At 48.3% G+C, this 27,132-nt stretch overlaps 1 protein-coding gene across 3 annotated transcripts in view; it reads right to left on the bottom strand.

The window, feature by feature from the left end:
• slc13a4 (solute carrier family 13 member 4) overlaps positions 1-27,132 on the bottom strand; it is a 148,233-nt gene that overhangs the window by 48,302 nt on the left and 72,799 nt on the right. For 2 of the 3 annotated variants that reach the window (XM_086009038.1, XM_086009036.1), the window contains exons 3-5: positions 12,825-12,961; positions 6,336-6,541; positions 5,524-5,575 (exon numbers count right to left, since the gene is read on the bottom strand). In XM_086009038.1, coding sequence (XP_085865164.1) covers positions 5,524-5,575; positions 6,336-6,541; positions 12,825-12,961 — 395 coding nt within the window. The remainder of the gene's footprint in view (positions 1-5,523; positions 5,576-6,335; positions 6,542-12,824; positions 12,962-27,132) is intronic. The other variant, XM_086009037.1, reaches the window with a different exon arrangement.

The following is a 27,132-nucleotide window of genomic DNA, read 5'->3' as shown; positions in this document are numbered from 1 at the left end:
TCCTTGTCCTATCTATGTCGTTGGTACCAACATGGACCACGACAACTGGATCCTCCCCCTCCCACTCCAAGTTTCTCTCCAGCCCAGAGGAGATGTCCTTAACCCTGGCACCGGGCAGGCAACACAGCCTTTGGGACTCTCACTCTCGGCTGCAAAGAACCCTATCTATCCCCCTAACGATACTATCCCCTACCACTACAACCTTTCTTTTAACTCCCCCCACTTGAATGGCCCCCTGCTCCATGGTGCTGTGGCCAGGTTGCTCATCCTCCCCGCAGTCCCCGTTCCCATCCTCACAGGGAGTAAGAGCCTCAAACCTGTTGGACAAGAGCAAGGGCTGCTGCTCCTCCAACACTACCACCTGGATCCCCGTACCTGCCTCACTTCTAGTCACACCATCCTGTCCCTGGCCACGGACTACATCTGAATTAATTACTCTAACTGGTGTGACTACCTCCTGAAACACAGAGTCCAGGTAACTCTCCCCCTCCCTGATGTGTCTCAGTGTTTGAAGCTCGGACTCCAGCTCTTCAACACGGAGCCGGAATTCCTCGAGCAGCCAGCACTTACTGCAAATGTGATCACCGTGAGCATCAATGGTGTCCACCAGCTCCCACATATTGCAGCAGCAACACATCACCTGCTCTCCCATTCTATGTAATTAATTAAATTTATTAATATTATTTTTAAATACCCTCTGCCCCGATTTTAGATGATGAATATCACACCTTAGAAACTATAAACCACAGAGTTTAAGTTAAAAATAGAGAAATACTCACCAACCAATCACTTACCTGCTTTCTGGTGACGTCACACTTCGATTATTTTTTACCTCTCTCCTTCCCTTTGAGTTCCGAGTTTGGAGATTAGTGCACCTTACCTGGTCTCTGGAGCCTTTTATAGCCCCGCTCTGCCGCTCGAGTTTCCCGCCGACGCTCTGAGGCCTTACCTGGTCTCTGGAGCCTTTTATAGCCCCGCTCTGCCGCTCGAGTTTCCCGCCGACGCTCTGAGGCCTTACCTGGTCTCTGGAGCCTTTTATAGCCCCGCTCTGCCGCTCGAGTTTCCCGCCGACGCTCTGAGGCCTTACCTGGTCTCTGGAGCCTTTTATAGCCCCGCTCTGCCGCTCGAGTTTCCCGCCGACGCTCTGAGGCCTTACCTGGTCTCTGGAGCCTTTTATAGCCCCGCTCTGCCGCTCGAGTTTCCCGCCGACGCTCTGAGGCCTTACCTGGTCTCTGGAGCCTTTTATAGCCCCGCTCTGCCGCTCGAGTTTCCCTACTTGACTCCTCCACCCTGGTGGGGTTCTCCGAGGTCGGGAAGCCTGCACTTGAAAAGGTAAAATGGGACTAATCCTTTTTTCTGCCTGTTAACTACCTGTTAACAGGCAGTTAAAAGGATTTAATCCCTTTCCCGCCTCGAGGAGACAGGACCCGGGTCAGGACGGCTTCCCGCCTCCTGGCAAAAAAGCACGGAGGCGGGATGGGGGCGCGTTTGCCAGCCGTCCCCACTTTCTGCAACTTTACCGGCAGTCCCGCCTCCATACCCACCTCCTCGGGGCTGGCAAAATCCAAACCTCTATGTCCACCCAAGAGAACAGATGGGGCCTCAGTTTAACACCTCATCCAAAAGATGACACCTCCTGCAGTGCAGCACTCCCTCAGTACTGCCCTGAAGTGTCAGCCTAGATTATGTGCTCAAATGAGGCTTGAACCCATGACCTTCTGACTCAAAGGTGAAAGTACTACCACTGAGCCAAGACTGACATCCATACATTCATTTAAATAGATGTAAAAGCAGGTGATTTCTTGACCATCATTCCATGCAAGCAATATTCTCACCAGGTGTTCTCTATTAGAGAATCAGTCTTTAAGTATTTATCCCATATCATCAACTGTAATTTTTAGACTATAGACATAACATTATTTAATTTCACTATTTCACTGTTGGCCATTGTTTGAGCTTTGTAAACTCCCTTTCCTTTCATCTCTAATCTATATATATAAAGCGGCTCTTCTGTCTGTCTGTCCGTGTTCTATACGTTTGAAAGTTACAGAGCGTACCGACGCGCACGTCACCTCAAAAGAAAGCTTGTGATTCCGGACCGGTCATAGGCGTATTTACGTTTCGGCCGGACAAAAATCCCACCCGCGGTATCCGAAAAACGTTCAGCGTTCCGCTCATTAGCATCTCATTAGCGACCGTGTGACATCGAGGTCGACCAATCGGACGGCGGGTTCCTGGCGCGTGCCGTCCTACAGTTGAGTGTCGAGTGACTCGACGATTGACCAATCCTACGCTTCGGTGACCTGACCGGTCGACCAATCGGTGCGTGTGTGGGCGGGCCTTATCCTTCTGAACCGAGGTGAGTGGCCGCCATCTTGATTTTTCACGATTTTTTTCCCCCACACTTTCAGTGTGTTAGGGAAGTAAGGTAAATATTTTAATGATGTGTTAGGGAATTAAATAACAATTTATTTGTGTTTTAAATTGTGTTTAGCAAATGCGCACGCGGTGGGCGGGGCAGTTGGCTCCTCGTTCGAGACCAGGCCTGCGTCCGACCCGAGGGGCCACTTAGTTAACCGGCAGCCGAGCCCTGCCTCCTATTCACATCTACCGTCCTTCTTGCATGGGCCTACCGAGCGACTCCTACTCCCTCCTCCTCTTTTGCTGCTCTCTATTTATTTAATCTCCTCTTGCTCGGCGAAAGATGAGTTTAAAAAAAAAAGAAGAGGCCGCCAGTTGCGCGGCCGCCTTGACGACGGCACGCATTCGCACGGCCCCCGTTACCCCGGCAACGGGGCACGCCGGCGGTCTTGAAACCACGCATGCGCACGGCCCGCCACCCCGTGACTCCAGCACGCATCAGTTTAAAAAAAATGAAGAGGCCGCCAGTTGCGCAGCCGCCTTGACGCCGGCACGCATGCGCACGGCCCCCGTGACGCCAGCACACAGCCTCGGGAGATCGCGGGGGGTGCGAGCCTCTGGAAATCGCGGGGGGGGGAGAGCCTCGGGAAATCGCGGGGGGGGGAGAGCCTCGGGAAATCGCGGGGGGGGGGGGAGAGCCTCTGGAAATTGCGGGGGATGGGGGGGAGAGCCTCGGGAAATTGCGGGGGGGGGGGGGGAGAGCCTCGGGAAATCGCGGGGGGGGGGGGAGAGCCTCGGGAAATCGCGGGGGGGGGTGGAGAGCTTCTCTGTTCCCCCCCCCCAGTCTCTCTCTGTTCCCCCCCTGTCTCTCTCTGTTCCCCCCTCCCCCCAGTCTCTCTCTGTTCCCCCCCGTCTCTCTCTGTTCCCCCCCCAGTCTCTCTCTGTTCCCCCCCCAGTCTCTCTCTGTTCCCCCCCCAGTCTCTCTCTGTTCCCCCCCCAGTCTCTCTCTGTTCCCCCCCCCAGTCTCTCTCTGTTCCCCCCCCCAGTCTCTCTCTGCCGCCCCCCCACCCCCCCAGTCGCTCTCTCTCTCTCTTCCAACAACAACATGCCCTCGAAAAAGCCTCGGCAACGCCAGGCTCACCCCAGCTAGTGTCTTATATGTAGCAACATACTCCAAGAAGCTGCCCACTGGTTTGAGTCTGCAGTGAGTGCAGTATAACTCCAGCCTAGGGCTCACTCTAGCACTTGAATCCTAAGAAAGATGTACTGAAAAAAAAACAAAGTGCAGATCCACTTGAATGTGATAAATGTGAACAAACTGAAAAATCACCTACAGTCAACCTTAGTGAGTTTATAATCTGTATCTATCTGGTCTTCAGTATTATTGGCAGTCACCTGGGTTTTAGAGAGGAGCCATTAAACCTTTCTTTCAAGCTTTCATGCTGAGTCGCAGTGCAAATGTGAAGGATTAGCTCCGCATCATTACTTTCATGGTGGTTTTAACCTGACAACAGACGCATAAGCTCACTTTTTGACGGGTCTATGATGCAGTTGGTTCTCTGCCAGTTCACCTCTTTATAGTTACAAGTACAGCTGACCGAGGGAGACCCATGTATCCTCAGTCAACTGTACTCCTGTCAAATAACGGCAACAAGAATCTATCTACACTCATGTTTGGATGTTTCACCCTCATTACATATCTTTTAAAGTGCCATCCTGGCTCAGTTTGTAATACTCTCACTTCTGAGTCAGTAGGTTAAGGGTTCCAGCCTCTCTCTAGGACCTGAACACACAATCTAAGATGACAGTAAAGTGCTGGTTTGCTGGAGGTAATCTTATCAATGATGTGTTAAAATGATGCTCCATCTGCACATCCCTGATGGATGTAAAAGATCCCATGGCATTATTCAAAGAATAGCACCAATTTCTCCTGGTGTCCTAGCCAACATTTCTTAACCACCACCACCAAAACAGATTAACTGCTGACGCATGCCATTTGCTGTTATGGAAATCTTGTTGTAAAATTGTTTACCTACATAACAGTGATTGCACTTCAAAAGTACTGCTTGTGATGCACTCTGGGATGCCCTGTTAAGGTGTAATATGAATGCTTTCTGTCCACTTTTCATTTTGTTGTCGCATTTTCCTGTGATTAATTTTTATTGTTGCTAATTTTTAATGTAACTTTTAATACATTTACTGACGTGCAAGAGGGAGCTTTAAAAAAAACCATGAGAAATCATGAGTTATTTTAACTAACTGCACAGCTCTGCCAAAGAGTCTCAAAGTCCAAGAACAACAATAGTTTAAATTTAGCTTTTTGGTTTATGATATTCTTCCAATCTATGAGCACCAGGCTTGCAGGTCTCTCCTTTGCCTCCCTCCCTGCTCATGCATAACACTTGGAACATGTAGTGCGTGCAAAAGGAAAGCTGTTCCCCTCCTGAGCATTAACCAACCAAGCAACAGTAGGAAAGAAAAGCATATTCCAATTATACTACATATATACAGCAAAGTTCTTATATGTTGCATGATCTGCATATGTTGCACATGTCCTAATACATTTTCCCTCAGTCCTTATATACTCCAGTTTATCTCTCTATATTCCCATTACCCCAATTCACCTCTCTATCCTCTTAGACCTCAGGAATATCCCTTATAACACCCTATACTCTAGTACATCTTCCCTATAATCCATAAACTGCAGTGTGTCTTTCCTAAATGCCCCGTGACATCTAGTACCACGAAGGTACCAGATTTTTTAAATCATTGCTGAAAGTATTATTTTTTTGAAGGATCTGAATGAGAGTTTAATTCAAGGGTACCATCCTGCTCATCTCTGAAGATTATCCCTTTGTGGTGAGAATCACTTCTGGGGAGCGAGCAGCAGTTATTAGTTGCTATATTTTCTGACTTCTTATATATATTAGGTATTCAGAGATTCCAGAATTAATTTTTATTTTCTCTGCCAACAAACACACCAGCAATTACCAATTGTAGATATTTAACAACTCGATTTAAACTATTAACCAAATAAACTGAAAATGTTGACTTCGTGGAAACAAGGTCAAGAAAAGTTATTCCAACCCAGCTCACTTCACCTGCCCCAGTCCTAGAGTTCATTTTACTTATCTTGGGCCACATGCACAGAATGAAACTTACTGTTCTTTAAGGTAGGTAAGCTCCAGCTGTTTTTTCTCATTCTCGTCTTCTGCTGGAAGGAATAAGAGACAGATAATGAAACTTGCATATGATAAAGGGATCTTCCTTAGCAAAAGTAAAAGTAAAGGCTGATTCAATGTCTATGGGTTAAAGGTATTACGCGTCGTGCTACTGAGCTAGACCAAATTTGATTCCCAGTCCGTACTAAAGTCAGCCAAGGCAACAGGTGAGATACTACCAATGGCGTCAGTGCCTCTGAGCTCAGGTGGGGGGGGGGGAAACAAGTTAGCCAAGGTACCCATTCCTGATTACAATCCAGTCACTCCTGTTAAGAAACTTTCATGTTGATGATAGATGATGATGTTATCTGGATCAGTCCATGGTCAAAAAGCCTGTTGACACTTAATTTCTATGATCATTCATGAAGAATGGTTGCTTGGATGAGGTACTGGAGGCTTACTTTGAGCTGTACCCCAAGCAAGGTCAGTGCCTTCAGGAGAGGAAGGAAGAAACTGGGGTCGATTTTAACTTGCCCAAATTGGCCGCAAAGAGGCGGTTATGGCCCCATTAACGCTGACTATCAGCCCGCTGCCATTTTGACAGGGGCATACCGCTGGGTGGCCGAAGGCACTGCCTGTTTCAGACGGTAAGCCCTTTAATGTGCAATTTAATTTAATGCCCTCCACTGAAAAATAAGGAGAAAGAAAGAAAAAAAGAAACAGGATTTGAATGGGAGACTGAACATTCACTGAACATATGCTGTCAATGTGAATTATTGCCAACAAAGCTTATAGCAGCCAACTAACACGCACCATATTTTTGGGAGCCTGAACTAGTGTAAGCATCTTCTACGCTGTCTGTGTCTGTGATTACAACTAATTCGACATCGGATTCCAGGCTGGTGTTGATGAGCTGCTGCAGGACAGCTTCTGCGATCGGCATCACCATGGCAGTAGTGGAGGTGTTACTGAGCCACATGGACAAGAACACGGTACAGCACATGAAGCCAAGCACCAACCTGTGAGGAAGAGAGGAGGTAAATACCTTGCAAGTAAACTTACCACTCACCAAAGGGGAGGGGGAAGAGAATAATTCATGTTGGCACTGGTGATTAGAGGTTGATCTTGTGGCCTTGCCAATTAAGTTATTTAATGACAGGCCACCTCAGACCAGCATCCAGAAACAAAGTCACAGCAGCCAAGATATTAATGGCCCCAATCCACTGGCAGAAGTGTGGTGGAGCAGGGTCAAAGTTTGTCAACTCTGAGGGATGTTAACCCTGTCCCAAATTGGGGGAACAGGGTCATTGGCATGTTCGAGGTGGACACAAATTCTGTGCCTCCCTCAACAGAGGCCAGGAATCCAAGAGTGTCACAATTACACGATGCTACTTTGATCCAGCAGAGACGACCTTCTAAAGGCATCTAAATATCTGGGGGCAAAGGTATTCGATCCTGGAAGGGGTTGATTACCTTACAGAGAGAGCTGGTTGCTCCTTTGGAAGTCGAAGAGTTGTGCAGAAGTCTTCAACTCCCAAAGGAGCACAACTCTTCAACTCCCAAAAGAGCAATCTGCTCTCTCTGTAAGGTAATCAACCCCTTCCAGGGTTGAATACCTTTGCCCCCAAATATTTTGGTGCCTTTAGAAGGTCGTCTCTGCTGGATCAAAGTAGCTTGTAATGGAACCTATGCACACTCTCTGCAGGTGTACCTTCAGTCCACCTCTTTGGCCAAGATTTTCCTTACATCGGCGGGTCCAGGGCGGGCGAAGTTGGTGGCAGGTCCCGACCCCACTGCTGGCTCTATCCTGCTCTGGAAAATGATTTTCCATTGATCGGGCTTGTTAAGCCCGCCCAGCACGTTTCCTGTGCCAATTAGAGGAAGTGGGTCTGGTGACGTCATCCATGACGCATCATCAGCCGGTTTCCTTAAAGGGACCATGGCCAATTTTCTTTTAAAATTTGTGCTGTCAGTGTTCTACAGCATTGGAGTGCTGCAAACACTGACAATGACTGCACAGAGGCACAGGGCTGCACCCAGGATCTCCCATAATGCCTTCCATATACTTATGGAGGGAGTCACAGCACACAGGGAGGTCCTCTTCCCTTCCGATGGGCGGAAGACACCTCCCCAGGAGATCAACACAGCTGGGTGCAATGGCGCAACCCTTTCAATGATCTCATTAGATCACAAAATGTTAGTACAAATCCACACTTAACCTCATCCTGCTGTGCCTCTCATTGCATCCCCATCACTCTGCCTTCCCTACCCTACTCCCGCACACCCTCACTCACACCAACTTACCTTGCATGTCCACCCATCCCTCTCTATCTACATTATCACATCTCCATCTCACTAGCCACCCCGCATACTCACCCTTGTCCTAGTGCAATTATACCAACTAACAACACACAAGAGTAGCCACTTGGGTCTTTTATCCAATGTTCATGTAAAGTTTCTGTTAATGTGGTGTCAAATATTGAAACCTTTATTTTCAACAATTTCCGTTCTTGGACAGATTTATGTGCACCTTTAGAAGTAGCTTAGTGAGTAGCTGTGAATGGTGAGACATAACAGCACCCCCCGCAATGGTGGTGAGTATGAAAGGAATGGCTTGGGCATTGTAGGGATGCTTTATGGTGTTGGTGTGGGATGGTGCCAACCTGGCACATCATGTGGCAGCCAGGGTGTACAGCGTCAAGTGAAGTAAATCTGGCCATGATGAGGCCATCCCGGGCAGCAATGTGCTTGGGTGCTGATGCAATCTGTCCTGTGCAGCATCAGGTAATTGCGGAGAAGGTTGGTGTTGTTGTTAGTGCTGCTGGTGTGCCTGGTGCTGCTGATGTTGGGGCAGATCTTGGTCGGATTCTGAGGACCAAGGTGAGACAGTACAAACGGCACCCATGTTGATGGAATAGACGGCAGGTGAAGTAGAGATGATATAAGCATTCTGTCAATGGTGAGAGATTTCTTCCAATGAGGTGACACTGGACGGAGAGCGAAAAGTGGAAAGCCTGCAGAATCTGTGCTGGAAATGGACTGAGATACAGCTTGAGGCTGAGGAAAGTGATGATCTGTCAGGTGGGAGCTTTTACTGTACATTTGAAGCTGTCAAGTAATCAGCTGGAGCAATGGCCACTGAACTTCCGCCTCAGGTTGACAGCCGTGGTCCCCGAACAGCGTGGTTCCCGTGGCCATGAAGTTAAAGTGAAAAGGTAAGTTAAAAAAGCCTGTTAATGATCTGTCAACTAGATGCTAATGAGTTTAATTGGGTCGCCCGCCGCCGCCTGTTGGGTCTGCTCAGCGCTGACAGACCCGACATTGGGAAAGGCGCGTTGCGGTGGGTTGACAGCGGGGTCCGGACCCGCTGTCAAAAAAATCACATTTCCCACCCGACCCCTCCGGCCCCCCGGAAAATTCTGGCCATTGTTTTCAAATGTCATCAGGCCTATATTTAGGACTGTTTTGGTCTATCAGCGTTTTTAATCTTTCAGTTCTCTATGTCGACACGTACACTGTTCCTAGTTTCTGACCCATTCGCCGACCTATGGCTCAGACCCTTTTCCTCCCCTCCCCCTGGGTTTTCATCTGGTTTCTTCTCACTTCCCCAGTTCTGTGCCTGAAATCTCCATTATACACTAATATGAATAACAACAAAAAAATTTTTTTTAAAGAAACATATTATTGGGGGTGGGCGGGGAGAGACAAGTTACCAGGACAGAGCATCATATGAAAGCCATACAGTTACCGACAAGCTGTAAATGTTCAGATTCCGGTTTTAATGTGGCTGTAGTGCCTCCCACTGCCACTGGAGGTCTCCACATACTTTGAAAGTGTGCTTCAATGGCCCATAAATTGCTGTCAATATAATGGCGAGGCTAATGGCGCTCGCCGTTATTTAAGTGCAAATGCGACAGCAACTTCAAGCGCGGGTAGATGCGTGGTTAAACACAGAAATCGAAAAGTTGCTGTTGGAGATCCACTGTTAGCTTCCTGAAAACAGCATCTCGCTGTCTGGCTCACCATTGAATTGCATTGAGCAGCATGAAGTTGCTAATTATTACAACAACAACAATAACTTGTATTTATATAGCGCCTTTAACATAGTAAAACGTCCCAAGGCGCTGCCCAGGTGTATTTTAAGACAAAAAATTTGACACCGATCCACATAAGGGTAAATTAGGGCAGGTGACCAAAAGCATGGTCAGGGAGTTAGGTTTTAAGGAGCGTCTTAAAGGAGGAAAGCGAGGTAGAGAGGCGGAGAGGTTTAGGCAGGGAATTCCAGAGCTTAGGGCCTAGGCAACAGACAGCACAGAAGGCATTTTAGAGGTAGATGCAAACTAAACGCGCCACAGAAAGTTAGAGCTGGTCTGAAGTGAGGCAAGGAGCCTGTCTTAGGGCCATTTAAGGTCCATGCATATTTAATTAAGCCTGGATTAGCTGTCAGATTCTTTTAATGATTCGCTAAGTGTTAATTACTGTCAATGAACCTCTCTGGCATTGAAAATTAACTATAACAAGTGTGGAGTCTCATTCCTTCAGGTTTTAACTGTAGTTGGATATTTTAGAATTGTAAAATGTAATTTTTTTTCCCCTTTTCAATTCTATCTCTTTTTTCTCCCTCTCTTAATCCATTTTTTTCTCTCTTTTTGTTTCTCTTTCTGTACCTGATCTGACATGGAATTCTCTCACTCTAGTTTATGCTTCCTTTTCAATCCTTGTGCTGTTAATTTCACAATCCTTCAACCTGATTGGTTAAGGAGATACACAGTTGCTTACCCTGTTCACTCAGGTCCCAGATGCCCGGTTTCCCTCGCTGCGACATTATCAGCTCTTCCAGCAACTTGCAGCACAAAATATCACCGAGATTAACTGGGCAAGGGCAAGTCTAACTAATGGCAGATGCCATTCGTTGCCCTGCAAGTTATGCGCCAATGTTGTTGGACGCCAAATGCAATGAATAAAAAACGACCTTCGAGACAAGGTGACGTAAGAAAACTACTAGGCACTTGGTCTGAGTATTAAACAAGGCTTTAATCAACTGTTTTTCAACATGTTGTGTCCTTCACTAGTTCCTGTTAAAGAATGTCCTGAGCAAGCTGGGCCCATGCCCGAGTATTTATACTCTCCTTGGACAGCGCCACCAGCAGGCCACCCAGTATTATTACATAAGTCATTTTCACATGAATGACAAGATTCATGTCACAAGGTATATCACAGAGTAATTATTACTACGGAATCACTGATGGTGAACACAAGGGCCCAATCAATGGAATATTTTATACTGGTGCCAATTTAAATAGTTGACAGTTGGTAGTAGGCTTACAACCTGAAGGTATAATTCCATGACTTGGTGTCTCCCAATGGGCAGCTGCTCTCACAGAGGCCACAGGTTGGAAAATCAGGACTACAATGTTGTAACCCTGTCTCTCACCTGTGCTCCCTGAGTGGAACTTCCCTGCTGGGAGTGTGGAATCCTATCCTCTAAACCCTCATTGCAACTGCTGAAATCCCCCAATTCCAAACCGCACGTGCTATCCAACAACCCCCCCTTCCTCCCACCCCCACCAACACCCCCCCCCCCACCCAATCTCTCACTGCTTTGGACATAATTACAAGGTAAAGATGATTTATACATAAGAGCACAATTCCCCGAATAAAATATTTAAAAAATGAAGAATGATTGATAGAGACGGGGGCATGAGTTACAGGCTGGGATCAGATGGTTCACTACAGCAAGGGTTCTCAAACGTTGTAAGAGTTGGCGCCCTCCTAGGATCCTAAAGCTCTGCCACTGTCAGGGCCTACAGAGAAAATCTGCCGTGAAGATTTTCCAGCAGGACCCCTTTGAGAAAGAGAAGAGAAAGTTTTTGATCAGGCTTCCAATCAGGCATTAGCTTGGTGGTGCATTATAAGCATTTGTCCAACCATTAGTGTGCTGACCACCTGATTTACAGGGTCAGCTTTATTTGCATAATATTCGGTCTGACATTGTGAACTCACCAGAGGAGGCACAGGAAAGAGGGTAAGCAGGGCAAAAATGTTGGTTATCTTTACTAGGCATTCTACTATTTTTATAATGTATATTTCAGCCTTTGCAAAAGTTGTTTGGACAACAAAAATGGCTGGCAAAACCCAATGACTAGCACAATAAACGAGGAAGCAGGAATAGAAATGAGGGGCATAGATAGGGTAGATAGAAAGGAACTTTTCCCCTTAGTAGAGGGGTCAATAACCAGGGGGCATAGTTTCAAGGTAATGGACAGGTGGTTTAGAGGGAATTTGAGGAAAAACTTTTTCACCCAGAGGGTGGTTGGAATCTGGAACTCACTGCCTGAAAGGGTGGTAGAGGCAGGAACCCTCGTAACATTCAAGAAGCATTTAGATGAGCACCTGAAATGCCATAGCATACAAGGCTACGGACTAAGTGCTGGAAAATGGGATTAGAATAGACAGGGCTTGATGGCCGGTGCGTACGCGATGGGCCGAAGGGCCTCTTTCTGTGCTGTATAACTCTATGACTCTATAGAGCGGTACAACACTTGACCCCTTGTTTAATTGCTGGTGAAGTACAAGTGGTTCTGCACGGAGGGGATAGTGAGGACCATCTCCAGGTAAAGCTCCTCTGACCAATCCAGGTAGACGGGCCTCTGCCTGTAAGTGCTAATGTGAGGGCACCACCAGTGAGCCCAGTCTGCCTTTGATGCAGCCTGAATTGGCTAGCATCTCTCTGTTGCTCGTCCCCTACTTCCTCCAGAAGTAAAGGAGGATTCCCATGTGGCATCCCATTGTGTTATTATTGTGGATGTTCCAAAAGAAATGGGAATACAAGAACACTTGGAGAAAAAATCTTTCTAAGCAATTCATTGCTGACAAGGAAAAATCAACAAGGAAACTGCAAAACAAAGCAAGAAGTCTTCTTTAAATGCACCTTGGCATAAAACCATGGTGCAGCTATTCTATACGGGCAGACGTGTGGCTCAGTGCTATTCCGGCAGAAATTCCAGGAAAATGGATGAATGTCTAAAGTGTATCATCGTGGGCTCTATTAAATGGTATAACGGAGAAACTGGCAGGCACTTCCAACCCCACTAAAAAACCTAAATAGACATGATCCAGCAAAAGTGAGCTCTGCCCATATTTCCGATACATTAGGGCCACTTTTTGCCCATTTATTGGGTGTAACCAATTAGGAAATCTACCCTTCATTGAACCTTGAGGCTCTAATAAAACCTAGACTTTCACTGCAGCCCTTCTCCAGAGCACATCTGAAGTATGGCACCTGCAGTAATGCATACTCACATGCCTGGTTTGGCACCTGCTAACATCACCATACGGAGGGCAATCCTCTTGTGTAAGTTCCACTTCTCGATGGAAGCGGCCAGGCAGATGACACCAATCAGCAGTAACGTGGTGTCCTTGAAATACTCCGAAGCGACCTGCACAGAGCACACACAAACATCAGCTCTGAGACTGAAGAAAATCAGCACCTTCTACGATCAAACATGGGCCATTACGCTGAGAGGTCTCACAATAAAAAATAACACACTAAAGAATCAGAACTTGTTGCACAGGGCTGTGTATCACGCTGACGGCCCTGCACAAGGACACTAACCACACTGACAGTCACTGCACAGCAACACTGATTGAAATACATTGAAATGCCAGCATTCATCATACAATGCAGTGCAACACACTGAGGCCCGACACAGAGATACTAACCAGGACATGCTGAACAGCCACATAGAATCATAGAATAGTACAGCACAGATGGAGGCCATTCAGCCCATCGAGTCTGCGCCAGCTCTTTCAAAGAGCATCTTCCACTGTATAACATGACAAGGCTGATTTTAACCCTACCTGTGAGGGGTTGGGGACAGTTAAAAATAAGCAGGTTACTTACCCACTTGAAACTCAACCATTTCACGCCATTTGCTAATTTAACATGAAGGGTTCTGCTGGCAGATGAAGTGCTCATAAATTTATGCAAATCAGAGTCCTATTACATCACAGGAACCCCAACTGCATTTTAATCGGGGCCTGAGGCTGCTGCGGATTCCCTGCCGGGTTGAAGCAGGTCTGGTGACGGAAGAGGCCCTCCAAGGTAAGTGTAAAACTTTCCTCTGTGTTGTCAAGATTAGCAGCAGTGCTTGAGAAAACTGAGTCCCTCCCTACCTCTGTAACCTCCACCAGGCCTAGATTAGATAGGCAGTTAAAGGAAAGGGGGGATAAAGGATTGAGGTAACAGGGTGGACACATGGCATTAGGACTATTGAGGAGGATAAACACCAATATGGACTGACTGGGCCAATGGGCCTGTTTCCATGTTGTAATGTCCATGTAATTCTATATAGTTTATACCACAGAGTTCCTTCTGATGGTACTCTTGTCATTGGAGGCAGTTCTCTTGTATAAAGGGGGCATCATTGAAACAGGGGAGGATCCAGGGGAGTGCTTCAAAAATCCGGAGAGACCGGGGATGTGGAGGCTCTGCCGCTCCTAAAGGCAGGTCCTCATTAACATATTGTAGGGCCACTACCTGCCTGGCAGCTGGCCAGCAGACAGGAGGTAACACTAGTGGCAGGAGGCCACAGCCTGGGACCCTTAGGGATGGTCCCCAGCTCAGGGAGGGAGCATCAACTCTGGGCCGCGATTGGGAGGGCTGAGGCAAGGCTGCCAATCGGGAGGGCTGAGGCAAGGCTGCCAATCGGGAGGGCTGAGGCAAGGCTGCCAATCGGGAGGGCTGAGGCAAGGCTGCCAATCGGGAGGGCTGAGGCAAGGCTGCCAATCGGGAGGGCTGAGGCAAGGCTGCCAATCGGGAGGGCAGAGGCGAGGCTGCCAACCGGGAGGACTGAGGCGAGGCTGCCAATTGGGAGGGCTGAGGCGAGGCTGCTAATCGGGAGGGCTGAGGTAAGGCTGCCAATCGGGAGGGCTGAGGCAAGGCTGCCAATCGGGAGTGTTGCGGGGAGGCTGCCAACCGGGAGGGCTGAGGCGAGGCTGCCAATCGGGAGGGCGGAGGCGAGGCTGCCAATCGGGGGGGCTGAGACGAGGCTGCCAATCGGGAGGGCTGAGGCAAGGCTGCCAATCGGGAGGGCGGAGGCGAGGCTGCCAATCGGGAGGGCTGAGGCGAGGCTGCCAATCGGGAGGGCTGAGGTGAGGCTGCCAATCAGGAGGGCGGAGGCGAGGCTGCCAATCGGGGGGGCTGAGACGAGGCTGCCAATCGGGGGGGCTGAGGCGAGGCTGCCAATCGGGGGGGCTGAGGCGAGGCTGCCAATCGGGAGGGCTGAGGCGAGGCTGCCAATCGGGAGGGTGGAGGCGAGGCTGCCAATCGGGAGGGCTGAGGCAAGGCTGCCAATCAGGGGGGGCTGAGACGAGGCTGCCAATCGGGGGGGCTGAGGCGAGGCTGCCAATCAGGAGTGTTGCGGGGAGGCTGCCAATCGGGAGGGCTGAGGCAAGGCTGCCAATCGGGAGGGCTGAGGCAAGGCTGCCAATCGGGAGGGCTGAGGGGAGGCTGCCAATCGGGGGGGCTGAGCGGAGGCTGCCAATCGGGGGGGCTGAGGCGAGGCTGCCAATCGGGGGGGCTGAGGCGAGGCTGCCAATCGGGAGTGTTGGGGGGAGGCTGCCAATGGGGAGGGCTGAGACAAGGCTGCCAATCGGGAGTGTTGGGGGGAGGCTGCCAATCGGGGGTGGTGCGGGGAGGCTGCCAATCGGGGGGGCTGGGGGAAGGCTGCCAATCGGGAGTGTTGGGGGGAGGCTGCCAATCGGGAGGGCTGGGGGGAGGCTGCCAATCGGGGGGGCTGGGGGAGGCTGCCAATCGGGAGGGCTGGGGGGAGGCTGCCAATCGGGAGGGCTGGGGGAGGCTGCCAATCGGGAGGGCTGGGGGGTGGCTGCCAATGGGGAGGGCTGAGGCGAGGCTGCCAATCGGGAGGGCTGGGGGAGGCTGCCAATCGGGAGGGCAGGGGGAGGCTGCCAATCGGGAGGGCTGGGGGAGGCTGCCAATCGGGAGGGCAGGGGGGAGGCTGCCAATCGGGAGGGTGGAGGCGAGGCTGCCAATCAGGAGGGCTGAGGCAAGGCTGCCAATCAGGGGGGGCTGAGACGAGGCTGCCAATCGGGGGGGCTGAGGCGAGGCTGCCAATCAGGAGTGTTGCGGGGAGGCTGCCAATCGGGAGGGCTGAGGCAAGGCTGCCAATCGGGAGGGCTGAGGCAAGGCTGCCAATCGGGAGGGCTGAGGGGAGGCTGCCAATCGGGGGGGCTGAGGGGAGGCTGCCAATCGGGGGGGCTGAGGCGAGGCTGCCAATCGGGGGGGCTGAGGCGAGGCTGCCAATCGGGAGTGTTGGGGGGAGGCTGCCAATGGGGAGGGCTGAGACAAGGCTGCCAATCGGGAGTGTTGGGGGGAGGCTGCCAATCGGGGGTGGTGCAGGGAGGCTGCCAATCGGGGGTGGTGCGGGGAGGCTGCCAATCGGGGGGGCTGGGGGAAGGCTGCCAATCGGGAGTGTTGGGGGGAGGCTGCCAATCGGGAGGGCTGGGGGGAGGCTGCCAATCGGGGGGGCTGGGGGAGGCTGCCAATCGGGAGGGCTGGGGGGAGGCTGCCAATCGGGAGGGCTGGGGGAGGCTGCCAATCGGGAGGGCTGAGGCGAGGCTGCCAATCGGGAGGGCTGGGGGGTGGCTGCCAATGGGGAGGGCTGAGGCGAGGCTGCCAATCGGGAGGGCTGGGGGAGGCTGCCAATCGGGAGGGCAGGGGGAGGCTGCCAATCGGGAGGGCTGGGGGAGGCTGCCAATCGGGAGGGCAGGGGGGAGGCTGCCAATCGGGAGGGCTGGGGGAGGCTGCCAATCGGGAGGGCTGGGGGGAGGCTGCCAATCGGGAGGGCTGGGGGGAGGCTGCCAATCGGGAGGGCTGGGGGGTGGCTGCCAATCGGGAGGGCTGGGGGGAGGCTGCCAATCGGGAGGGCTGAAGGGAAACTGAAGGCTTCCTTCAGGGGCCTGGGGTGAGAACTCCTGCTCCTCCTGGCCCACAAGGAGCGCTAAAAGAGCCACTTACCTTACCTTGGATCAGCTGTTGGGAATCCCACAGATCCAGCCACCCCCTCACTCACTGGGATGTCTACGTCATGGCGCCGATGATGCCGTCAGGCCGTGACTTGGGTATTTTAATTACGCCCCCACCTGCCTTTTGCAGGAGCCATGTCAATGACCTGGTTTCTGCACTTTATGGGGTCGGGTTGCCCATTCCTGATAGTTGAAACCAGCACCCCCAGTGCCCCCCCACCCTGCCCCAAGCAACCCTCTGTCGCCCATCTGGGGGTTGGGCAGGGTGATGGGGTGGTTAAAATCGAGGCCAGGCTGTTCACTTTATGTATATGCCACCCTGGAACACAAGCAAAACCTGCCAAACAGCTTCAAAAAAGTTGTCAACTCATAAAACACAGGCAGAACAGATTTCTATAACGTTCTCGGGATCCCAGAGGAGCAGGCGCAGTGTGGGAATCTTATACACCGCACTGGCGATGGTTGGCAAGTAAGGGATTGCTGCTTTAGCAACTGCAGTCACTAACATTTTACTGAAGAAGGAAGTGTCCCTCAATAGCATTTTAGCACATACCTGTACTAAGGCTGGCAAAGTTTACTGACTTTGTTCTATTGAGTTAACAAACTGCTGCTAAAAATAAAGCAGAAGGAAATTCTGGCTGTCACACCTGCTTTAATCCACTTTCTACCATCAGTACTTCCACCACAGACTAATAAGTTTCACTCTATCTCCATGAAAGTTGCTCCTTGGATGGGACCAATAAGCAAAGAGTATAAGATTCCCATATTTCCTGATGTGGCAGAAACTTATGCCGATCTTCCCGTTGGCAAGTTACACCGAAATTTCCTGAGAATCTCAGTAACATATGCTACAACGTAAAAACTTTGCGTAAAACGAGTGGGAATCAGCTTAAACAGTTGGTGCCCATGGAAAGTTTTGAACTTATGCCATATTCCCTCTTTAAGTCCCTCTTTCACAGAAATCACAGAATCACAGAAACCCCACAGTGCAGATAGAGGCCATTTCGGCCCATCGAGCCTGCACCGACACATATCCCACCCGATCCCTGTAACCCCTACACCAACACATATCCCACCCTATCCCCGTAACCCCACATATTTAATCCCCCTAACACTAAGGGTCAATTTATCATAGCCAATCAACCTAACCCGCACATCTTTGGACTGTGGGAGGAAACTGGAGCACCCGGAGGAAACCCACGCAAACACGGGGAGAATGTGCAAACTCCACACAGACAGTCGCCCGAGGCCGGATTCGAACCCGGGTCCCTGGTGCTGTGAGGCAACAGTGCTAACCACTATGCTTGAAAATTACAGTTTGAGGCCATCAAACCTTCATTTTATCATATTAAGCGCAATGGCCTGGAGTTTCCACTAGGTTAACATAAGAACATAAGAACATAAGAAGTAGGAGCAGGAGTAGGCCATACGGTCCCTCGGGCCTGCTCCGCCATTCAATAGGGTCATGGCTGACCCGAATCTAGACTCACGTCCACTTCCCTGCCCGCTCCCCGTAACCCCTAATTCCCTTATCTGCTAGGAAACTGTCTATCTCCATTTTAAATTTATTTAATGTTGCAGCTTCCGCAGCTCTCTGGGGTAGCAAATTCCATAGATTTACTACCCTCTGAGTGAAGAAGTTTCTCCTCATCTCAGTTTTGAAAGGGCAGCCCCTTATTCTTAGATTATGCCCCCTAGTTCTAGTCTCACCCATCAGTGGAAACATCCTCACCGCATCCACCCGATCAAGACCACTCACAATCTTATATATTTCGATAAGATCGCCTCTCATTCTTCTGAACTCCAATGAGTAGAGTCCCAACCTACTCAACCTTTCCTCATAAGTCAACCCCCTCATCTCCGGAATCAACCGAGTGAACCTTCTCTGAACCGCCTCGAGAGCAAGTATATCTTTTCTTAAATATGGAAACCAAAACTGCACGCAGTATTCCAGGTGTGGCCTCACCAATGCCCTGTATAACTGCAGCAAGACTTCCCTGTTTTTATACTCCATCCCCCTCGCAATAAAAGCCAAGATTCCATTGGCCTTCCTGATCACCTGCTGCACCTGCATACTAACTTTTTGTGTTTCATGCACCAGGACCCCCAGATCCCTTTGTACTGTAGCACTTTGCAGTTTCTCTCCATTTAGATAATAACTTGCTCTTTGATTTTTTTCTGCCAAAGTGCATAATCTCACACTTTCCAACATTATATTGCATCTGCCAAATCTCTGCCCACTCACTTAGCCTGTCTATGTCCTTTTGCAGGTTTTTTATGTCCTCCTCACTCACTGCTTTCCCTCCCATCTTTGTATCGTCGGCAAACTTGGATATGTTGCACTCGGTCCCTTCCTCCAAATCGTTAATATAGATTGTAAAGAGTTGGGGCCCCAGCACTGACCCCTGCGGAACACCACTAGTTACTGATTGCCAGCCCGAGAATGAACCATTTATCCCAACTCTTTGTTTTCTGTTAGATAGCCAATCTTCCACCCATGCCAGTATATTACCCCCAATCCCATGATTTCTTATCTTGATCAGTAATCTTTTGTGTGGAACCTTGTCAAATGCCTTTTGGAAGTCCAAATACACTACATCCACTGGTTCCCCTTTATCCACCCTGTATGTTACATCCTCAAAGAATTCGAGCAAATTTGTCAAACATGACTTCCCCTTCATAAAACCATGCTGACTCTGTCCTATTAAATTATGTTTATCCAAATGCTCTGTTACTGTTTCCTTAATAATGGACTCCAACATTTTGCCAACCACAGATGTTAGGCTAACTGGTCTATAGTTTCCAGCTTTGTGTCTACTTCCCTTCTTAAATAAGGGTGTTACATTAGCAGTTTTCCAATCTGCCGGGACCTTTCCTGAGTCCAGGGAGTTTTGGAAAATAATCACCAATGCATCCACAATCGCTACCGCCACTTCTCTCAGGACCCTAGGATGTAGGCCATCAGGTCCGGGGGATTTATCCGCCTTAAGTCCCATTATTTTACTGAGTACCATCTCTTTAGTGATTTTAATCGTGTTTAGCTCCTCCCCCCCCATTGCCCCCTGTTTGTCCAGTGTTGGGATATTTTTAGTGTCCTCTACTGTAAAGACTGATACAAAATATTTGTTCAGCGTCTTTGCCATCTCCATGTTCCCCACCACTAGTTTCCCGGTCTCATCCTCGAAGGGACCAACGTTCACTTTAGCCACCCTTTTTCTTTTTATATAGCTGTAGAAACTCTTGCTATCTGTTTTTATATTTTTTGCTAGTTTACTTTCATAATCTATCTTCCGCTGGTTTTTTCAGCAAAATTTACCTGAAATCAGACAATTTTCAGCTGTATTAATAAAACTGCACTGGGTAACCACTTTTAAATACATCAAGGAATATTTTTCAATGCAAAAAAAATTACATTCTAAAACGCTGCCCAATTGCTCTGGTTCGTGGATGATTTTACATTTGTGATTATGCAAACTAGCGCAATTTTGAGTGCAATTTGTGCCCGGATTGCTGATTGCACCCAAAGCGGAAACTCTACCCCAACATGTTTAAGAAAATGTAATTGTGGACGTTTTTTCTATTTTTAATGCAAATCATTCTAATTCCATAAAGATGCATTTAAAGATGAGGACTCAGTGAGGAGAAATTTTTTTTTAAATTGCTGAAAGAAATTGTCTAAAACGCCAGCAATATGGCTTTGAGTCATGTTACATATAAAATGTGAGGCATAAATTTACATCCCATTCAGAACTGACGTAAATTCAGGAAATTTGGGTGAGCTGCACTTTTCCATAGGAATGAAGCTAAGTTGATGAGTGGCAGTGGGTTTCGGTGGAGATTTTGCACAGTTTAAAACTTCGAGGAAATTCGGGCTTAGTGTAAAAACAAACGTAAATTACTAACACCCAGATTGCCTTGATCTTTTGCACCGAACTTAGCAGTACTGTGTACTCGTGCTGTTCTTTCAGCGCAAGTTTTCAGGAAATTCCAGGCACGTGGAGCAGGTCTTCCTAGAGCACTGTTAAAGGTATGGGATCCCAGTCCTTAAAGGGGTTGCTGGAGGTCCCATCGGTAACTATTTTCTTTTGTGGAGCCTATGGGAGCAGAAGTGCACCTCCTGGCTCCACAGCAAAACATGCGGGCCACTGCTGTCTTGTGCTAGCCCCCCTCCTGTTCGCTTCCACCCCCAGAACTTAGTTGAGGGCAGATGACCCAAATTGGTCCCCTTCAAACCGGAAAGCTGCCTCTGGACACCCGATTGGCATCACCAACTCGCTGGAAATATGCTGATGGGGGGCACAAGGTCCCAGATCGGTTTAGCCTCAATGCCTTTGGCTTCTTGCACGCGCTCCCAACCGTTAACCATTCTGCACTCAAAAACAGGCCGAAACAAAATTCTATTCCACTCTGCAGGGAAATATGGGCACAAAGCCTCTTTCCACTTGGCTGTCATGCAGTGCATTGGAGCATGTTTCCCTGTTGTTTAATAGAGGAATGTTCTGACTATTTTCCTATGAATTTGAGTGAAGATGTTTGGCACACTTCTAACGTTTCTGTGGAAAAGCTGGTAATTGAAATATGATCTCTTTCCCTTATACCTCATAGTGCTCAAATGTTAGTTCATTAGCAAAGGGGCAAAGCTAAGGCCACACAGGTCAGACGAGTGGCTAAAGGGTCTCACCCTCTCAATGATCAGTTCTTACCCACAAAGTATGATCACCCATTTGCTAGGTGAACCCCCAGAAATAGAAGCTGCTAAGAATGCACTCTGTATTGTTTGGTCACAGTTCAGTGCACATGTTAAATGTTGAGCATACATGCGGTGATGAATAATCCATTACTTTCAGGACAAGTGATGTGATTTTAAAGAGGGAACTTTAGCCCTGTCTCTGACACATTGATCACAGAAGTAAAGTTACAAATTGACTTTTATCACTTGAGAGATTTTATTTACAATTTAGTTTTTATTTAAAAAGTAACATTTTAAGTGACATTCCACATCTTGTGACAGAGCAGACATATTTGCCAAATGACCTGCAGATGAACTGCCATGGGGAAATCTCGAGGAAATTTTCCACAAGAATAAGGAAGAAAAATGCCAGAATGTAGGGGACGGTAGCATAGTGGTTATGTTACTGGACTAGTAATCCAGAGGCCTGAACTAATGATCTGGAGACGCGAGTTCACATCCCATTCACAGCAGCTGAGGAATTTAAATCCAGTTAATTAAATGAATCTTGAATAAAAAAGCTAGTATTAGTAATGGTGACCATGAAACTACCAGATTGTTGTAAAAACTCATCTGGTTCACTAATGTCCTTCAGGAAAGGAAATCTGCCATCCTTACCTGGTCTGGCCTATATGTGACTCCAGACCCACAGCAATGTGGTTGACTCTAACTGCCCTCTGAAATGGCCTAGCAAGCTACTCAGTTGTCTCACTACCACCTTCTTGAGGGCAATTAGGAATGGGCAATAAATGCTGGCCTTGCCAGTGACGCCCACATAGAATGTCACCTTAGGCCACTCTTGTGCATCTCTTTTTCCCCCCATTGTTTTCCATTTTACTCCCTTTATCGCCTCAAAACGCTGGGGGGGTGTGGGGGGAGGGATTTAACTCTGCCTGCTGGGTAGTGACAGAGTAGGTGAGCAGTTAAAATGGAGCAGTGTGGCAGAGCCACCAGGGGACTCTGATCTGATGTACATAATTATCTTTAACAAATTATTAGCTACAGAATGAATCTGTATCTTTGTTCACATTATTGCATGTACATAGCGCGGTCTCTTTAAGAATGAGACCAAACGCGATGACGTCATCACGTTGATCACGTGATCCTCCAGCAGCGGGAAAACGTGATGGCGTCATGTCGTCAGGCTGGGGAGCCGCCCTAGCCAGTCCTCATGGAGCCAGCAAAGAGTACAGAATTTAGTTCTCCTGTGTTTTCGTGTTAAACTCTGTTGATTAGTATTAAACATTGTTTGTTTGATAGACTGACTCGACCTCAGTCCTTTAGTTAGGAATCTAGCCATTCCTACAGCAGCACCATTTCCCGCTCACAGATCCCTATGATCTGAGTGCCTGCACTTTACTGCCCCTTTAAATAGTGCTTCCAATCAGCCTCTGAAACCAATCCCACAAGGTTTTTCATGTTAAACAGGTATTGGGGGTCCTAATAACATCATAGGACCCTGATCTACATGTATTCATGAGGTGCCTCAGCCACCTAAGTAAACATCATGGTTCAAGCGACAGTGGGCGGGACTCAAGCGGGACTGAGGTGGTCAGTTTTCGGAGGCTAGTTTAACTCTGTGGTCTCCCTGTTCCCACTAAGCAGGTTGGATTAGAATCAACACCATAGAATGCTTGTTCTAATTTACCCCAACCTTATGGTTCTAATTTAATTTGTTAATGTTTGCTTCAAAAATTAGTTTAGGTAGGCTGGAGCCACCAGGTATTTTAGTGGTGTTGCCCCTTTAGGGGGAGATAGCTGTACAAATCTTGGGGAAGTGGGTTTTAGGTTTGCTTAGTCCCACAATCTCATTGACCTACTTAAAATAGCATCCTTGTCATTTTATGCCACACAGTGCACAAAGCGAGCATATCAAAGAATCTCCTGAGAAGTTTAGGTTCTCATTATTCCTGTCCTTGCCATTTTAACTTAACTTTATTATTTTAGTTAAGTTTGTTTTAACATGAGTTTGGGTGGAAATATTTTTTGTGGTAGGGCCATAATAAGGGGAGGTAATTAATTGCATCCCTGTAGACCTAAGCTTACTCAGCCCTACACTCAGACCAGCCTACTTTAAAACTTGGCCAATTCATAATACTTTTTGGTCAGCCAGGGCATGTGGCTAGCTGATTGGAGGCCCTGCTGGGGGTTCTGCTCCTCATCCTGGCCAAGCCTGCCACCCACAGGTCCGATGCCTTGTCCCATAGCATTCCTCAATATTGTGGACACCAGGGGGTAGATTTTCAACTTGCCGTTTGAGTGTAAAATTGGCATTGTGATTTTTCCACCTCTTACAGAAACCAACCGATTTTTAATTTCCATTTGTTTCAATCACGATCGTTCTGCAACACCTGTTCTACAGCGGGGCAGCAAGTCTACCCCCAGAGGTCTCAGAACAGATCCGTGTGGAACACCGCTCCTTACTTATTCCCAAACTGGCCATTTTCCATTTATCACCACGGTTCAGTCTATTCCATCCACCAACTCCATACATTTATCTGCCAATCAGCACCATGACCAGATCCACTCCATTTATCTGTTTATCCATCAGCTACAAGCCTCTCCATTCATCCACATGTCCAGTTCTGCATATCTCCTAGAAAAGGGTTACATAACGGCATTGGCAGAGGAGCCTCCTACCAGCTTGGTCAAGAGCACCATGTGTGATATGGGGAGAGCCAAAGGAGAAAACAAGTCAATAACTTACAGAGATAATTAAATAATAATTATCATTGTCATTACTCTCTCTTAAGCAAGCCTACTCACAGACAACATAATGGAAGCCCAGGGCATAAGCATACCTGCCTTAGCACTTAGCTGCTCCCTTTGGGATACGGTGCCACTAAAACACTACCGCATCAGTCCTTAAAACAATTTGCTGGCACTTAAGAACCTTAAATTCAATTTAAGAATTTCTAATAATGAAAATGTAAATTTAAAAATCCCTTCAAAGTAGATCATTCCATTCAGAAACCTGCACTGCTGGCTAAACTGCCAATTCCCACTCTGCAGCTAATAAAACACAGGTCAGCATGGCAACAGCAAGAGGATGAAGGCTGTAGACAAATTCCAGGTCCTGTTAAATTACCTCAAAAGTCTTTAGATTACACAGAGGTCAATAAAGCTCGTATTATAAGAAACTCAAAGAATTTACAGTAGTAACTGAATCATGTACATCCCTGGGAATGCTGAAAATTCTGGTATACAGAATCTTAATTCCTCCACTATATTTTGTAGTTCTTTAAGAGACTTCTACTTTACTCCCTTCTTGCTTTAGTGCCCTCTGTCCCCACCATCTCAATCCTCTTTCAATTCGATTTCATAAGATCGGAAACTTTCAGCATGTTGGCCATTCAGCCTCCTGCTTGCAACTCTAACAGTTTCTGGAATGTTTAGTCAAATGTGGTGCGGTCTTATCCTATAGATCCTGCTATTTGCTCCATGCCACGGTTGACATGTATCCATTTCTAATATTATGTGAATTTAAAATAATGGGACAAATTTCAACTCCCTACCATTTTGTTTTTAAACTTACCACTAGTGGCCCGCACAATCTGATTTTTGGATGGACCTCCATTTAGGCGGCCAACGCACCTGCCAGAAACAGGTGGGGGCCTCAATAATATATTTAAATAAGGGTCAAATTACATATTTAGGATCCTGGTGTAATTTTGGTGTCAATTGTAATGTATATACCTTTAAGGGGGGAACTATCTTTTACAGCTCATGTATACTACAGTACTGGCAGTGACCACACCTGTATATAGTACTGAGTAGTAATCTGTACAGATCAGTTCCAGTGTGAGCCAAGTTGAGTAAACACCTGTTGTACCGTTCGCCGCAGTCTGTGTCTTATTATACACGGACACAACATTGGCGACAAGGCAAGTTCGAACCTACCTGCAACTCTGCATCACCTCCCGGGGATTCGTTCCTGGAGATCAGTGGATTGGAGGTCAAGGCCAGAGACTCAGGCATCGACCACGGGCAACCGCCCAGTCATCCAGCAGAGACTCGAGAATTGCGGGGGAGGCTGTCGAGAGCCAGGCTTGGCTTTCCAGTCGAGGTGGTCCAGCGAAACGGGCTGGCAACAGGTAGTGCGCAGACCCTTCCCAGACAGCGACGGGCTAGAGCCCGACCGAGCGGCACAGCAAAGGGCCGAGCAGCGTCGACGAGGGAGAGAGAGAGAGAGCAGAGCGCACAGGGCGCAGCCGGTGTTCAGGGGCCGAGCAGCATCGAAGAGAGGGAGAGAGAGATGCGCAGAAGCCCACGAGGTGCCGCCATTGCCACGAGGACCGCCGAGAGCAGCGTTGGCAGCAGCGCAGGAGAAGTGCGCGAAATCTACAGGACGCCGCCATTGCCACGAGAACCGCCGGGAGCGGCGTTGGCAGCAGCGGGGGAGGAAGGAAAGCACGGGAGACGCCATTTTAAGCCATTGGGAGACGCCATTTTAAACCACACCCAAAATGCCGAAGAGTGGCAGTATCACTGCATTTGACAATGAAGTCGAAGATTGGACTACATATGTCGAACGAATAGAGGTATACTGCAAGGCAAATGAGGTGTCAGATGACAAGAAAGCGTCGGTATTGTTAAATTTAATGGGTGCAAAGACGTGTGGTTTATTAAGAAATCTAGTAACCCCAACGAAGCCAATGGAAAAGAGTTTTGAAGACATAGTAACGATACTACAGGAACATTTAAACCCCACACCGCTGCTGATAGCAGAAAGATTCAAGTTTCACAAACGGAACCAGCATAAGGATGAAAGCAATGCTGATTATTTAACAGAACTGCGCAAACTATCGAAACACTGCCAGTTTGGAGCGGGACTGGCAGATACCTTAAGGGACAAGTTTGTGTGTGGGCTTCAAAGTGAAGGAACCCAGAAACGGCTTTTAGCTGAAAAGGACCTTACGCTGGAAAAGGCTTTCAGCATTGCGGTATCATGTGAAGCAGCAGCACGGGGCACTGCAGAGATACAACAGAGACCGCAATAATATGGCACAAACGAAATGCCATATAGAACAGAGAAGTGCTATCGCTGCGGCAGAACAACACATGACCAGAATGATTGCTGGTTCAAAGACAAAATGTGCAGACAGTGTGGAAAAGTAGGACACATAGCACGAGTCTGCAGGTCGGGAAAGAAAACCAGCAATAAGAAACCTACCAAAGAAAAGTACAAGAAGGTACATAAGATGACGGAGAATAGTTCAGACGAACAAAAGAGTGATAACGACTCCGAAAGCAGGGAACTGAGTTGTCTGAAACTACATAATGTGATCACAACGGAGGATCACCGAACCATTTGAGTCACTCTCAAGATAGCAGGAGTCCAGGTAAAGATGGAATTGGACACAGGATCAGCCCGAACAGTCATAAACCGACAGGACTACGAGCGGCTATTCTCACACATACCCTTGAGAGACACAAAAATTATTTTGAAGACGTACACGGGGCAAAACGTCTACCCCAAAGGAAAAATAAGGGTGACCGTTATATATAACGGTAAGGAAACACCAAAACTAGACCTGTATGTATTGCAAGATGGAGGACCACCATTACTGAGACGTGAATGGATCCGGAAAATACAACTGGATTGGCATTCCATACAGGCACTGACTGTGGCTGACAAAAAGGATGACGACGCCACACCTGGGCGACTGTCAAAGATCCTAACTGACGCGAAAGAAGTGTTCCAGCAAGGACTCGGAACACTAAAAGGCATGACAGCGACGATTAAAATTGAAGAAAACGCAAGCCCAAAATTTTTAAGGCCAGACCAGTACCTTATGCGATCCGCCCAGCCATCGAAGCAGAGCTGGAGAGTCT

The sequence above is a fragment of the Somniosus microcephalus genome, chromosome 16, assembly GCF_052327205.1.
Source record: "Somniosus microcephalus isolate GS21.2 chromosome 16, FLI_Smic_1.0, whole genome shotgun sequence".
Classification (NCBI taxonomy): domain Eukaryota; kingdom Metazoa; phylum Chordata; class Chondrichthyes; order Squaliformes; family Somniosidae; genus Somniosus; species Somniosus microcephalus.
Note: the sequence above shows the minus strand (reverse complement) of the source record. Positions and strands in the feature narration are given on the sequence as shown.